The sequence below is a fragment of the Nematolebias whitei genome, chromosome 13 (assembly GCF_014905685.2).
Source record: "Nematolebias whitei isolate Nwh7 chromosome 13, NemWhi1, whole genome shotgun sequence".
Taxonomy (NCBI): Eukaryota; Metazoa; Chordata; class Actinopteri; order Cyprinodontiformes; family Rivulidae; genus Nematolebias; species Nematolebias whitei.
Window position 1 is genome coordinate 20,553,665 of NC_056510.1, and position 16,108 is coordinate 20,569,772.

Genomic DNA, 16,108 nt, shown 5'->3' on the forward strand with positions numbered 1-16,108 from the left:
TATATATATATATATATATATATATGTATATAAGTGGCAGTTCTGTGAGTTTCACTTGTGTCTGTTCTCACAGCAGTCTAATTGCAACCACCCTAACACTGATCTTCATCTTTGTCTCAGATTTTTCTACATGAATAAAGACTTTTTAACTTTGGGCAATGATGATACACTTAAACATTAAATGGCTTTTTTTTTTTTTTTTACATCTGTGAGGGTCATTTTTATGTTTTTTCTACTTTCCCTACATTGTGAATGTCTATAATTTTGCATGCTGTTTTAATTTTTACACAAATGTCTCCACTTTTTTGGAAACAAATTTACATCTACTGTACATAAACAGGACCCAGTGTTCAAATCCTCATCTTAACCATGTGCTTAAAGTTTCACATATCTCTAATTAAACAAGAATGTGCTTAGTCTTTATTTTTCCCAAGATAACCTGGTGTGCAAATGGTTTAATTACACATTACTGCTGCTAAGGACAGAGGAAAGAAGCACACAGGGTATAATATTATTAATTGTGCATTGCCATGAAGACCTATACGCCAAAATGTCAATGTCTTCATGAGACAAAGGGGACAGGAGTGGAGCTAAAAGATGATAGTTCAGATCTTCTGAGGTGATGAAAAGGGCATGAATAATAAATATCTTACCTGTTGTTTATAGCCTTTCATGCATAGTTTGGAGAAATAGGGTTTAATTCTAACCAGAGAAGATAACAGCTATTTATCAGCTAGTTAGATGCTGCCATTTCCAATCTCCAGTTTCAAAGTAATTACAGTAGTCCCTCGCTACTTCGCGGTTCTTTTATTGCGGACTCGTTCTACCGCGATTTTTCAAAATAAGATTGAACTTGACATATGTGGCGGATTGATGGATGAGCCACATGATGGGCATGGAATTTTTATTTAAAATAAATTATTTTAAATTATTTAGCACATTGCTGCACATTTGTCCAGCCCAGAGCTGCAGAAAAAGCTTCCTCCTGCAGCTGATCAGCTGTTACCCGTGCAGAGCGGAGAAGTGGGCGTGGCCAAGAACCTTGCAGGTGGCTGAGAGCAGCAAAGGCAGAGAGCTGAAATCATGATATTCTGTGCTCTTATAGAGTGTTTAGAGTTTAGAAACATTGTTTAGAATATTGCAAGAGTATGAGAAGGGTTTAAAACACCTTAATATATATTTATATAAATAATAAAATAAACTACTACTTACAGTTTGTAGTGAGTCACGTGAGGTACGTGTCACTTTTGTAGTATGACAATATATCCCCGTTTATACGCATACTATATTCACGAGTTCTTCATTTTTCTGACTGTGTAATGCCGTGCATTGAATTTAAAGGAATGCGAACGAGAGACGTTATTATCTTTGACCCATCAAATGAATGGAATCATTTATTTTCAGAATCAAAGTTTAACATCAAACATTTACATTAATTTGGCAAAATATGAAAATAATAACAGACAGTTTCACAGAAAATGAACTTCAAATCACTCGGCGGTGATTTGAGGACTTTGCTTCAGATATTTCTAAAATATCTGTACTGATTTATGAGAGAGAGGTGAGTTTAAGAGTAAATTGAGATTTATCTTACAGAGGAAATATGTGAGGGAAATTTAATCTGTTTAACCAGAAATTGCACGCTCCGTCCGATCTCAGCTTCTCACGGTACACTTGGTCAAAATAGAACCATCTACCTGTTGATGATGAATCAGCGTCGGAGTAGTTCCTTTCTGACTCGTTTCAGCGTCTCCGTCGAGAACTACCAAACCTTCAGAGAGTCGTGCGTAGTTAGCTCAAAACAGAATTATAATCCCAAAAACCTCTGGATTCTTCATTGCTCTCTTGGACTCTTCATTGCTCTGAAACTTTCAGAACCGGCTGCACTCTCAATCTCAATCTCCATATCACTCTCAATCAATACCTACTTCGCAGTTTTTCACTTATTGCGGATCTTCAGGATATGGATCCCCCACAATAAATGAGGGACTACGGTATTACCATTTATGCTAATTCTATTTTTTTTAAACCTTTGTGTTGCTGTTAATTTTGCATTGCAGGACTGTTCCATATTGTGATATTCCCACAGAAAGTGCTCTGACTTTGTTGTTATTTGTGTTTGCAAATAAGCTTTTTCTTTTTTTAACAGCCTGGTAATGTAAAATTTTTGTTAATGTAAATGTTCATAATATTGTTTTTCGCCTTAACCATCAAACAATCTTGGAGACTGGAGTTGTTTTGAGTTATCTGCTCAGATCTTAGTGTCTCTCTTGCTGTTATCTCATCTGTCTCTTCAGACTTGAACTCTATTTCTCCAAAGTGAGATTGTAAAAAGAGCTATCTACAACAGGTCACTGATCCAAACCTTTCCACAGTGTTTTACTTCAAAAGGTTTGAACTGCTCCTTTAGGTCGAAAAACACCCTATCCAGACTATTTTTTACAAGTCTTGGCCCAGCCGCTCAATCTCCGCGATCAGGAAGTCGATGTCTGACCTGCCGGCAGCAGGGTTGGAGATGACCATCCGGAAGAAATTGACTTTGTCTCCTTGTGGCTGGTACCCCACCATGGTGGTCCCTGACTCCATCATCATCGCCTTGATCTTTGGAGCCACCTGTTGCAGACATTTCACAGAATTACAAACAAATATTTGCTCTCACCTCTAAACACAGACTCGAGTGTGTTTTCCTCTCCAGTGTGGGCAAAGGTGTATAAATCAGCGTGAGGAAAGCGAGGAAGTAGAAACGAGGGCCAGCCCACAGATAATTGAGTCATTACCTTGTGCAGTCTCTCACGTTTCTCCTCACCGTCAGGCAGGCGGCGCAGACTCGGTGGAATGTACCAGAAGCAGACATTGGTGTGCTGTGGCTGATAAGAGAAAACAACATTTGTAACGTGTACTGAGGAAAACTGCCATGTCACCGTGTCAGCAAAGCAAAGTGATCCAATCAATCAAGCACAATCTGACTCAAACACTTGAAAATACAGTCATTCTCATGATTTTTGAAAAATGGCATCTTACCTCTCCGTTAAACACCATCTCATAGCCCTCTCTGTTTCTTATTTTATCATAGAGGTACGTTGCCAGGTCCAGGCACTTGTCAATTTGCTGCTCAAATCCCACTGTTCCCTTTTAGTTAGATTAAAAAAAAAGATTTTACAACCCAACATGTGGCTGATAGAAGCATTGAGAGCAACAGTGGATAAATGCACACCTTTGCCTTCCACATGAGCCAAAACTTAAAGATATCAACATGGCGTCCACACTGAATGGCCTTGTCGCCCGTGTCATACGTCACATCATACTGTTTGTCCGGCTGGAAGAGGTAACCCGCACACATGGAGTTGCAGCCTTGTAACAGCCCCTACAGGAGAAACAATGTTAATGAGAGGAAGCTGTGTGCATCTAAATAAGTATAAGTGCATGTGCAAACTCCACACTGACTCACCCGCTCTCTGATCAGAACAGCAGAGCACTGGAGCGGCACTCCCATCATCTTGTGAGGGTTCCAGGTGACGGAGTTAGCCCTGCACAGATGGAAAAACAGGAAGCACAACGCTGAGAGGAATGGTGTGGATCAGGGGTAACTCAACAATAAGTTCAGTTTGAGCAAACTTTAGCATATTTGTCTTTGCAAGGGAAGAAAATCACATTTTAGAGTCTGGTTAAAAATTGGAGACTGAGCTTGTTTTGTTATATTTGCATAATGATGGCGGTTTATTGGTTGCCATGGTGTCCCACTTATGTTTAAATCTGCTCATTTTCAAGTTTTATTAATATTACCCTAATAGATTTTGTGGATTGGGAATCACTCTTTTCTTTATTATAAAAAAAAATAAACTGCCATATATAAAAATAAGTATATTTATAAACATAGTAAAAATTTTATTGTGCAAATCAAAAACCCAAGTTGACCAAAGCTAAAAAAAAAAAAAAACGGCTATAATTCAGCCATTTTTACACATATTGGACTACAACCTGGTATAGTGATAGCTGAGGGCAGTCTGCAACACATACTGAATGCTAATCAAAAAAGTTCAAGATGGCCACCTGAGCTAAATAGGAAAAATGGCTATAATTCTGCCATTTTAAAACATTTTGAGCTAAAATTTGGTGTGGTGGGAGCAGAGAGCAATTCCCACACAATAAGTTTAAATAAAAATTGATTCTGAAGTTTAATAACAACTCTATGCTTGCACAAGAGATATTAACTTGATGTTTACATTTGACTGTCTTCAGTTTTAAAGGCAATGCTTAGCCGTTGCTGATTATCACCCACCACAATGAAACATAGGTGATCACGAGTTTGTGTGTCTGTTCACAAGATATCCCACAAAGTAGTGGATACATTTCAGTGCTAATAACATGAAGATTCTTTTATATTGTTTAGAACTTTGACATGCAAGGCAGCGGGCAATGCCCATTCCTGCAAATAATATTTAATATAATAAGTTCAAATGGCAAGACTTAAAATATCTACAAATTCTGTTTTTTTTTGTAACTGAATAAGTTCAGTTTAAAGTACAGTTCCAATTTTTATAATTAGTATGTTGTTTTTATTTACATTTTAAACATTATCCCAACTTTTTTGGAGTTGGTGTCGTATAACAACTGCTGTTGATCAAAAAAAGTATTGTATTAGTATGTATGTTGATTTAAAGAAAACATTTGATACTACTGACCACAGTATTCTTCTTGAAAACCTAAATAAATATGGTATTAGAGGGCTAGCATCACAGTGGGTATCTTGTTATTTAGAAGAAAGAAAACTGTTCAAATAAATTATGTAAGATCTGAACTTTGTAACATCACATGTGGAGTACCTCAAGGTTCTGTTCTTGGACCTAAGTTATTTATTTTATATATAAATGACCTGGTTAATGTGTCAGGACTGTTTAGATGTGTTTTATTTGCAGATGATACTACATTTCTTTGTTCGGGTAAAGATATAGAACGAATGTAAAACAATGGTAAAAAAACATACTACCTTCTAGTAATATCCAAGTAAATTTAGTTAAAAGGGAGAGTGGTTATTATCGTAAGGGGATAGAGATGTTTGTGAAGCCTTGGTGTCATACCAGTTTGAAGGAGCGGTCTACAATAATTCAGGGAATAGGATTGTGGAATGGTCTGAAGGATGATGTTAAAACTGCCAGATCTATGTACATATTCAAGAGAATGATAAAAGTTAGTTTTCTGAAGGAATATGGAAAAGCATAATGTGTATCTACACAAATCGTTGTTTGAGTTGATGTTGTTTTTATTTAGCTTTGTTTTTTGTTTTGTTGTAAATTACTTTTCTTTGAATATATTCTGGGGGAAAAGGGGGGAGATGTAAGATTTATTCTTCTTCTGCTGCCTTTCATTTTACGTTTTAATTGTATATATATTTTTTGTTTTCTTTTGTATATAGTTATTTTGTTTTTTATGAAATGAATACATTTCTAATAAATAAAAATAATAATAATAATAATTAAACCGATGAACATTAAGGAGTCAAAATGACTCCACATTTAGTTCCTTACCTCTCTATTCCATTCAACTTGTATCTGTGTTTCCTGGACATCAGCAGACCTCCTCCCCACGCAGCCTGCACAACACAACGCAGCTTAAACCACAGCAGACGGAGCAGACACATCAATCTGTGCATAGAAGAGGAGCTTGTCTCACGTCCACGTGAAGCCAAATCTTGTACTTTTCACAGACGTCTGCGATGTCGTTGATGGGGTCGTAGGCTCCGTAGACGGTGGTACCTGCGGTGGCGTTCACAAACATGGGAACATACCCCTGCAGGACAAAAGCACAACAAAAGAAGAAATCATTAGTTTCAGCTTCTTTTCATTCCCTGCATGAGCAGATGCATTTCTTTCTGCACTCGTCTTTGTCTGCACCGACTGCTAGAGGGATAACTGTGTTCCTTTTTTTTTTTTTTTTCTAATCTGCACTTTGCTTTTTAGAAATTACTTTCAAAAGAGAAGATCTAGACCACAGGAGAAGTGAAGTGAGAGGAGTGTTTTTGCTTCTTCAGCACCCTGAGCATTTCTTTTACTTAAAGGGAGTCTCGCAGCTCGTGTTTCTGACTGGAGGAAGAAATGGATTGTGGGAAATGAACGAGCCAAAGTAAACGTCAGCGGACATTTTTACCTTTTGCTTGGCCTCAATTATTTTGGCCTCCAAATAAGCAGGAATGACTCTCCCTCTGGAAAAGAAGAAGCCGTGGGTCATCTAAAAATGTTGTGTTTTTTGAGCGTGCCCTGCAAGTTAAAGACAAACCTCTCGTCTGTTTTTAAAAGGATCAGGTTCTCTGTTCCAAAGCCCAGGGCTGCACTTGATTTCTTGATTGAATAGTGGCTCTGCAGGAACAGAAGACTGTCGGTCACAAACCACACTGGATTACAAAAACACCCAGACTTGTCCAGGTTTATGTACATGTTCTCAGCTGGCGATCAGAAATAGGGGCAGAATTGGACTAACGAGCTCGGACGTGAAGAGCACGAGTCTCGGCGCGGCTGCCATGCCTTTGGTCTTGACTTCAGGGAAGAACTTGTATCTGGCGATCATCACGCTGTACATGTTGGAAATGGCACCGCCTGAAAAAAAACCAGCAGAGGTGAAATGAAGGAAAGGATTGCACACACCAAAGTGTTTCTCTTTAGTCGTGGCTTTATCTGGTAGTATTTCTGTTTTGTTGCCATGGTGACTGCATCTCTGTGTGTGACTCCTTAACACTAAAGTTGAGACTTTGGACTGCACATGCTTGACGTCCTGCTGTTGGGGTCATTCTGTCTGGGAACTGTTATTGTTGGAAAGTGTGTTTAGTTGTGAGGTTAAGGGTTATCTGGGTGGAAAATGCCGCACAAGGTTGAGAAAATATTCCAGTAAGAGATGTCTTGTTTGTATTCCAGGAAAGTGTAGGCGATTCAAGCTATCGTAAATGTCCTTATAGATTAGAGATGTGTCACAGCTTATGACCATTTTTGTCCCCCATCGCGGAGCAAAGGGGGCAAATGGAAATACTCTCTGTCCATCTGTCCATGTTGTGAGCATGATAACTTGAAAAATACGTGCAGTGCAAACTTCCATTTTGGTGTGAGGCTGTGTGGTGTAACAAAACTCCTGGGTTACCACTTTAAAATCCAAAATGGCTGCTGCCATATGTATACATATATTAACCCTGTGAGCTGGATAATTTAAAAGTATTATTATATATTCTGATGCATGCTCAATAATCCAATTAAAGTGGATCAGTTATTGTGTGAACGCTTATGAAGCATTCACACAATAACTGATCCACTTTTCTTCCATATGTTTTTCAGCATCTTTCTTGTTCCACAGTTTCAGTGCTATTTCAACAAATCGTACATCACAACTTTCAGCTCGTTCAAGAGAAGGGTGCGATGGCTTTTGGTATTGGTGCAACTTTAGCTTTTTGAAATATTTAGCCTTTTCTGCCACTTTTTTTCTCATAGAAAATGAATTGAGCTCATTTTACATACTTAAAATCTTTAGATCTGTTTACATTTTACTGCTCCTTTCACATTTTGTTCCAATTCAACTTCTTTCAGCTTCATTCTGCTAATTTAAACTTTTTTCAGCTACTTTCAGCTAATTTAAGCTGTTTTGTCAGCTGTTTTGTTATTCTTTTAGATTATTTCTGCCATCTACAACAATTTTGTGCTTCTTGTAACTTATTTTGCTCCTTTCAGCTTTTTTATGCAAGTGTCAGCTTTTTCTGCTATTTCAGCTTCTATTGAGCTGTTTCAATACTAATTTTAGCTTTTTCAGCTAATTCCACTTTTTTTCACTCATTTCAACATTTTTCAGCCTAATTCAGTAAAAATGTGCTTTTTCCACTTCCTTCAGGTAATTTAAGCTTCTTTCTGAAAATTTTTGCTACTTTTCAGCTGTTGTTTGCTAATTTAAGCATTTTCCAGATAATCACTTTTTAGTGCTCATTTCTGCTACTTTCAACCTAATTACATTCTTTCTACTAATTTCAGCTCCTTTCAGCTTTCTTCTGCTAGTTTCAGTTAATTTTAGCTTGTTCAAGCTTTTCAGCTGCCTTTTTTATAGCATTTCAGCATGTTTGAGCTAATTTCAGCTGTTTTCAGATAGATTCAATTTTTGTGGTATTTTTTGCCACTTTCAGCCTAATTACATTCTTTCTAATAATTTCAGCTCCTTTCAGCTTTTTTCTGCTAGTTTGGGCTTTTTCCTGCTATTTTGGCTACTTTTTAGCTGTTTGTGCTAAAATTAACTTTTTCAACTAATTCTACTTTTTTAAAGCTAATTTCAGCTCCTTCTACTTCCTCCTGGCAGTTTAAGCTTCTTTCTGCCTTTTCAGCTTCTTTTCAGCTTCTTTGTATTTTTTATTGGTAATTTCAGCTTTTTTAGCTAATTTCCCAATGTTTTGTGCCCATTTCTACTTATTTAAATCTAATTAAACAAATATTTGTTCTTTCTGCTTTCTTCTGCTGACTTGGGCTTGTTTTTTTTTTAATTTCAGCTATATCAGAGTCAGAGTTTCTTTATTGTCATTCGCACCTCATGTGGTACATGTGGTGGAGCGAAATTATGGACACAGGGTCCCAGTTACATCCAACAATAAAATGTAAAAGAAAAACAGTAATAACATCTAAGATATGAACTAAGAAAAACATCAACTAAATATACTCTAAGCACTCATAACGTAAAAACATTACGTCAAACATCAGCACAAACATGAACATGAGTCCGTGTGAGCAGATGAGCACGAATGAACACATCAACAATGAAACAGACCAGCAGCAACATTAACAGCAGCAACATATTTCAGCATGTTTTAAGCTAATGTCAGCTGTTTTTCAGCAAGTTCTTCAGCAATAAGCATTCACACTGCATTTTCGCAGGAAATGCAATTTCTCTATTTACATATTGCTATCATTATTGTCATTGTATTATTGAGAAGTATGTGCTCCGGTCAGCCCGAGTGAGTGCCTTAAAGTGTTAGTTAACAAATAATGTGTTAACAGGTTCAAGGTAAAAATATTGTCAGATGGACGCAACTTCAAAGTACTTGTGAGACTGTCCAGGGAGTGTCTGTGTCAATAAAATCGCTATTTGTAGTCATCTGAGTGATCACTTTGTTAAACGTTTTAATGAAGAAAAACCTCTTCATATTTAGTAGGTTAATGTAAAAAAAAAAAAAAAAAAAGTCATGTAAATAAATTCTGGTGTTTCATCCAGCAGCTCAAAAACAAGCATCGTTATTTTTTTAAATAGGGCTGTTCACATAAATATAACTTTACTTTATTTCCTTGATCTTATACAAGTTTCATTCCTATATTGAACTACTTTTTAAGGAAAAATTTCTTAGTGCAGCTTCTACTGTAACTAAAACATTTTAAGAGCCGGTGTTACCAGTGCATTTTTATCATGTTAGGTCTTTATTATTTCTGCTCTCCTGTTCAACTCTGATGTGTCTTTGTTTAATTTTCTGTCCTCATGTCTCCTGTTTCCTGTCCCAGCACCCGCCTCCTCTTTCATACGATGTTTGCTCTTCTATCATATTTCCTGACAGTTTTCACGTGTCCTTTGACTCATTGTTTAGCTTTCTATTATCAACACTGATCGTGCACAGCTGCTTTTTAACGGTTTGGCCATCTTTCCATTCATTATCAGAATTCTTGCATCAAATGAAGATTATTTTGTCACAGGAAACTATAAATCCACACATAAAGGAGCAAAGAAGAGTGAGATGCTTGCACAGAAGGTTCAGATGTTCAGTCTTGTTCAGAGCTTGTTGTCTTACCTGGAGAAAATATCCCATCTCCCTCTCCGTTTGGCCAGCCAACAATTTCTCTCATCTTTTTGAGCGTCAGCTGCTCCATCAGCACAAACACTGGAGCAATCTCATAAGTAAACCTAGAACAGAAAAATAAAAATAAAAACACGTGAATGTGATAAAAAGCACAGCACATATTTATCATCCGCCATAATAAACAACTATAATTGCCTATCTTTGCATGCATCTATTTGTCTGTTAGCAAAATATCTTATGAACCAGGTGACTGATTTTAATGAAACTTTCAAAAAGTATTCATTGAATGTACATCTACAAATTTACCTTTTTTGGAGTTAGCCTGATTCAAGATGGTTTCCACAGATAATTAACTACTGAAAACATAAAAACTAAAATCCGTCCAGTTTTACCAAGATTTATCACAAACTTGGTGTGGTAGTAGCTGAGCGTTATCCCTTATCACATAATTTGTAGATATGCATGTCTTCAAAAAAAGTTCTTTACGAACATCTGTTTGCATTTTCCAACCTGTCTGAGATTAATACTGAGCAAGAAGCACAATTTTATTTTCTTTCTCTCTTTACAAAAAACCCATAACTTAATTAAAACTGTGCCGAACTGATGATGATGACCTGCTGTTACGTTCACAAAAACAAGGCTGCCTCAAGTGCCATACATTTTTTTTTTTATCTTTGTACAGCATAGGCAAATAATCCAGGCGTGCTGAAGGTGTTCTGCATCACAGAAGTCTGTTTGGTTTTGCAGAACAGGGAGACTCATCCATTATTTCCATGCTGATATTCTTCTAATTACATAAGTACGTTGTCCATTCATGCAAAGCCGGTAAATGAGTCAGAAGATTTCAGTGTGTTTGTGCCTCAATGCTTTAAGGCAATCCCTTTGTGTATTATTAATTTAAACCATATCCTTCATGTTGTGTCATTTTTTGCACTAATTCAAAATTTTGGTGCATAACTTCAACAAACGCTCTTTGCTAGTAACACCTTTTTATTAACTAGTGGCTCTTCTGCTTAACTAGTTGGAGCAGAAGTTTAAAGCCTAATGCACTATTAGAACACTGGTCTAAAGTAGTCGACAACTGTGAGCAGTATAAGTTAACTAGTAAGCATCATAATTCCCTACAGGTCAACACAGATTGTACCAAATAATAACTAGTGATGGTCAACAGTGAGTACATGTCAACTTGTCAGACTAAATTACACTTTATTTATTAGGTAACTAGTCTATATTTTAGGTGCACAAATCAATTGCTTGACATTTTGGGGCACATTAATTAGCTCACTAGTTGACATCTTGGGTGCTCTAGTTCAGTTGTTCTTAAGCTGGGGTTCTCGGAGGTCTGCGAGTCGGTGCTTGGGGTCCACCAAAATAGATTTTTTTTTTTTAATTTGCAACTACATAGATGTTTAACAGCATTATAAAATACACCAAAATGCACATCTACTTGATTCAAAATATTATGGAGGAGGACCTCCAGACACCCCCCGCTGGCCCACCCACTATTTATGTTCTGGCATTGATCAGTTTACAAATTAATCTTTGATACTTGGTCTGACTACTACTGTTCTGATGCTGTTCAGTTTTATGTAAAGAGTTTTCTGTAATTATTTGAAGAAGTAACACATTTATTATGTTCATTATGTGAATAGGTAAAGTTTTAAAGTGGTTTTTGATGCTGTATATTTTCTCAAAACTGTAATTTTTTGAAGTTGAAATTAAAAATGTTGTTTATTAAGTGTGTAGTGAATGAAAAATACCCCATGTTTAAAAGTAACACTATTAAAGAACAGGTTTTAAGTATTTATGTTACACAAATATTTCCATTGTATTAAAGAGACAAATTGAAGAAAATATTTAATACACATGAGGGTTATGAGCCAAAAAAGTATAAATCCATCAGCTAGTGAGAGTTTTGAACATTACTAGTAAACAGGTAACTCCAACTTTAGTTGCACTAAGTGCTACTAAATTTACCATTGCAAGTTATCTAGTTCACATTTTGACATTTAGGCTAAGTAAAGCTATATGCCAAATCCTTTTCAAATAGCCAACTATAGTATTTTTTGGCATTGCTAACTAGCCAATAAGACACTAGTCAACTAATGGAACTAAATTTAGCTTTATTACGGGTGGTGATGAGACACTATCAACGACAATGATGAGTCCAGCTAGAGGCAGGAGGTGGAACACCTGGAGAGCTGGTACAAGAAGAACAACCTTCACATCAATGTGAAAAAGACAAAGGAGATGGTCTTGGACTTCAGAAGGAATAAACACACCTACACCCGCGAACATAGGAGGATCTATGGTGGAAGTGGTCTCCAGCTACAAGTACTTGGGTGTGCACCTGAATGACAATCTCAGCTGGAGCAACAACACCACCAGCCTGATCAAGAAAGCTCATCAGAGACTCTACTTCCTCAGGCGGCTGAGACGAGCTGGACTAGGAAGCTCAGTCCTCACCTCCTTCTACAGGTGTGCAGTGGAGAGCATCCTGTGCTCCAGTATCAACATGTGGCATGGAGGCTGCACAGCTGCAGAAAGAACAGCTTTGCAGAGAGTGGTGAAGGCTGCACAGAAGACTGTTGGAGTCAGTCTCCCCACCATCACAGACATCTACACCTCCAGATGTAGGAAGAGGGCCACCTGCATCATGAAGGACCACACACACCCAGCACACACTTTTTGCCCCGCTCCCCTCAGGAAGGAGGTTGATGAGCATTAAGTGTAGAACCACTAGACTGAGGAACAGCTTCTACCCTGAGGCTGTTAGACTCATGAATCTCTAAAAAGGAAAAATCACTGTAATGCCACTTTGATTGTTGATGGGTGCTGCTGATCTCATGCTGCTGATTATTTCATGTTGCTGTGTTCATTAGCTCTCATCTGCTCACACAGACTCATGTTCATGCTGCTGTTGTTTTGGCGCATTGTTTTTGTACTGTAGGTGTATTCTTAGTTTAATGAATGTAGTATATTCTTAGTTCATGACTCGGATCTTACTAATGTTTTTCTTTACAATTTGTGATTTTGTTGGATGTAACTGGGACCCTGTGTACATAGTGTCATCCCACCTCATGTACCACATGTGGTGTGTATGACAAATAAATCTCTCTGACTCTGATAGCTGTTTTTTTTTTTTTTTTAATTGAAGTTGGGACATCACTAGAAAAATTAACGACTAATATATAATTTCTGCACCAGCTCGTTGGATAGAAGTACAAATGATTGTCAAAAAAGTGCTGCTAGTAAGAGTGTTTGTTGAATAGTGCAACAAAAAGTTTTACTGGTGAGACCAAACTAGTGGAGTTGTGAACATGTAGGCGACAACAATGCTACTGGGGATGTCAAATAAATAGACAAACAGCTTGCTGTACATTGCATCCTCAACACAAACGGAGAATTGTGCAGAACAGACGTAAACAAGTCCGTTGTCCCTTCACAGATGTTACACGTTAGTTTAACTGCTTCATTCATGCTAATGCATCTCCATCACTCGGGTTATGCAGGACTGGGATGTGACTGTCACTCTGTTTGTGTCACTCAATATCTACCAGGGATAATTAAGGTTGATGAACTAATTAACAAAGATAAATTAGAGTGGAAGCAGCCTCCCAGGTTCAAGGCCTCCACAGTGATGTTCATTAAAGGTGACAGGTTGTAAAACTGGTGGAAAGATGATGACCGAAGCAGCTGGCGTCTGATCAGATGAGCAGCCGAGAACCCTTGAAAACCCAAACTTTACTTTTCAAACAATCTTGCTGTCAAAAAGAAGCTGGCTCTGATAGTTGTAAAAACGTTTTACAAGTCATGAGACTCGTATGTTATAGGAAGATGAGGTGCATTTTTTCTTTCCAGACAGTAAAGTCAATTTTTATCATCATATATTGATTATAACTGACCAGTAATGCATGAATAAATTACCTGAATAACCTTTGGTAAAGTCATTATGCATGACAAGCTACTTTTTAAAGGGACTTCATTAGAACATTTTTAATAATTTTCTCTTAGGTCAATGACCACAATAAAAATGAATTAATAAATATTTTTGTTTCAGCTTCAACAGCTTATTTTTTCAACATTGACACCTTCAAATTAAAATTGTCTTGCTTTAACTAAGAAGAGGGGATTATTAAAAAATGGCCAAATCGGAGAAATCAGAGACTCTCAGGTGATTTTGTTAAGAAAAAGGCTTTTACTTTACATTCATTCATTCATTCAACCTTTATTTATACAAATAAATCACATTGAGCCTCAAAGATTCATTTATAAGTGAGACCTGTTTGGACAGACAATAAAAATTAGCAAAAAGTTGATGCAGCAATAAATCACCTTGATGAAGTTTGGTCGACACTTTTAGTCAAACTATTCATTTATTATTATTATTTTTATTGCTACTGGACAAATCTTAATGAAGCATGTAATTTTTAGTGTATGGCCACAACAAACTGGCTTTTGGAGTCAGCCCAGTTCAAGATGGCTGCCATAGCCAACTGACTTTAGAAAACACAAAAAGGGCTGAAAGTCAGTCAGTTTTTTCGAAATGATCAGCTGGGGCAGTAGCTGAGAGTCGTCATGCAACATACAGATTTCAAAGTTTGACTAAAATGACTGCAACTCTGTCATTTTTCACCGTCAAATAATCCTAATTTATAAATTGTGAATGAAATGTGGCGGGTGATAAACATTCCTAGTGCCAGGCCTTTGATTTAAAGATTGAAACTGGTTTGGATTTTGAAGACTTGCCTCTTTATAACTAAAACAGGGGCTTCATCTGCAACTGCACGGTTTAATTTACTGTAAATGTGTAACTATGATTCGGCCCTCTGAACTTGATTATAGTTATTATTATCAAGCACCGAGCAGCCTCAAAGCCTTGATGGCTGCTCTTATCAGGTGGATATGATGCTCGGTTTTTCCCTCCCTGACTTTGTTACGTCACAAAAACTCACATAACACAAAACAGAGACCCTGTGTTTGAGTGCTAATCAATATGCAATTTATTTTTCCTGCAGGGCTGAATTATATGTCACCTCCGATACAAGCAGGCCAGTGTATCGACAACACTGCGGGGGTGTCGCTGTGCAAACACCCTCTTTGGGCTCTTTATTTGTCTGCTTGATTGACAGCCGGTGCATTTTTATTTCCTTTTGTTTATTAGCTAAAGATAGTGATCACTGTACGTCGCCGTAAGCCAGCTTCTCCTCTTCATGGACCATTGAGAAGCGAACAGGAGCAGACACGTTGTGATTTAACAACACTCACATGTTGGTGTTGGCTGTAGACGTGAGCCACTCTCCTGCCAGTCCCACGATGTCTAACCCAGTGGACAGCTGGTTGAAGAACCTGGGGTGGCCTGATGTAGATGAAGACACCACAAAGCAGCACAAACAATATAAAAAATGTTCGTGAGGACCAACAAGAGGTATGGATCAGAGCAAGAAGTCCTCAGGCCTCCTACCTGTCCTCACTCCGTACTTCAGGGTGTCCCTGCAGTCCACCAGGATCTGCTCCAGAGACTCGGGCTGGTCTGAGAGCTCCAGGTTGAAGCCCTCCATGCCCTCCAGCAGCTGGTGGGGGTGGTGGAAGTCCAGAACCTTGGTGGATCTGTCAAAGGTCTTCTTGATGTAGCTGGTGAGGATTTCCATGACCTCCAGCAGGAACTGCATGGTGGGCTCCTCTCCATTTTTGGCAGGTAACAGATCTGCAGGACAAGAGTTTAGAACAGTTATATTTTTATGTAACTTCATCTAAAAACTTGTTTGGGGTTTTTATTTTTGGGATTTTTTTGCTCTTGATCATGCAAAGGCCTAATGTGTGCAAGTTTGTTTGTCTGTTAGCAAAACATCTTATGAACCAGTCAACATACTTTAACAAAACTCTCAGAAAGTAATCAATGGATGTACGACTGAAACTGATTAACTTTCAGAGTCAATAGTTCAACATGGCCGCCACAACTAATCAACAATACCCAACACAAAGATTTCTTTAGCTCTGCCAGTTTTACAGATACTGGGCTAGAACCTGGTGTGGTAGTAGCTGAGACTCATCCCAGACTCAAACACCAAGCTTTCCCATATTGCAAAAATAATTAAATAACAGTTTAAAGACTTGGTATACAAGACGAAGGGCAATATGCATTCAAACAATTAATGCTATTTTCATATTTTATTTATGTTTTTTGTTCTAATTTAACAACAAAATAAAGCCTTATCAGATAATATTTTATAAAAACTCAAATGTGAAAATATGTGATTTGATTTTTAACTTTTTATACCGTTTTACCTATATACATACATATATATA

At 37.5% G+C, this 16,108-nt stretch overlaps 1 protein-coding gene across 1 annotated transcript in view; it reads right to left on the minus strand.

Moving 5' to 3' along the window:
• Positions 1–1,848: 1,848 nt before the first annotated feature.
• LOC119419604 (glutamate decarboxylase 1) overlaps positions 1,849–16,108 on the minus strand; it is an 18,759-nt gene continuing 4,499 nt past the window's right edge. The window contains exons 5-17 of the mRNA XM_037686955.1: positions 15,264–15,506; positions 15,068–15,158; positions 9,791–9,903; positions 6,475–6,590; positions 6,274–6,353; positions 6,145–6,199; positions 5,671–5,787; positions 5,526–5,590; positions 3,449–3,527; positions 3,215–3,364; positions 3,022–3,129; positions 2,778–2,867; positions 1,849–2,613 (exon numbers count right to left, since the gene is read on the minus strand). Of these exons, the coding sequence (XP_037542883.1) occupies positions 2,440–2,613; positions 2,778–2,867; positions 3,022–3,129; positions 3,215–3,364; positions 3,449–3,527; positions 5,526–5,590; positions 5,671–5,787; positions 6,145–6,199; positions 6,274–6,353; positions 6,475–6,590; positions 9,791–9,903; positions 15,068–15,158; positions 15,264–15,506 (1,481 nt within the window). The 3' untranslated portion in view covers positions 1,849–2,439. The remainder of the gene's footprint in view (positions 2,614–2,777; positions 2,868–3,021; positions 3,130–3,214; positions 3,365–3,448; positions 3,528–5,525; positions 5,591–5,670; positions 5,788–6,144; positions 6,200–6,273; positions 6,354–6,474; positions 6,591–9,790; positions 9,904–15,067; positions 15,159–15,263; positions 15,507–16,108) is intronic.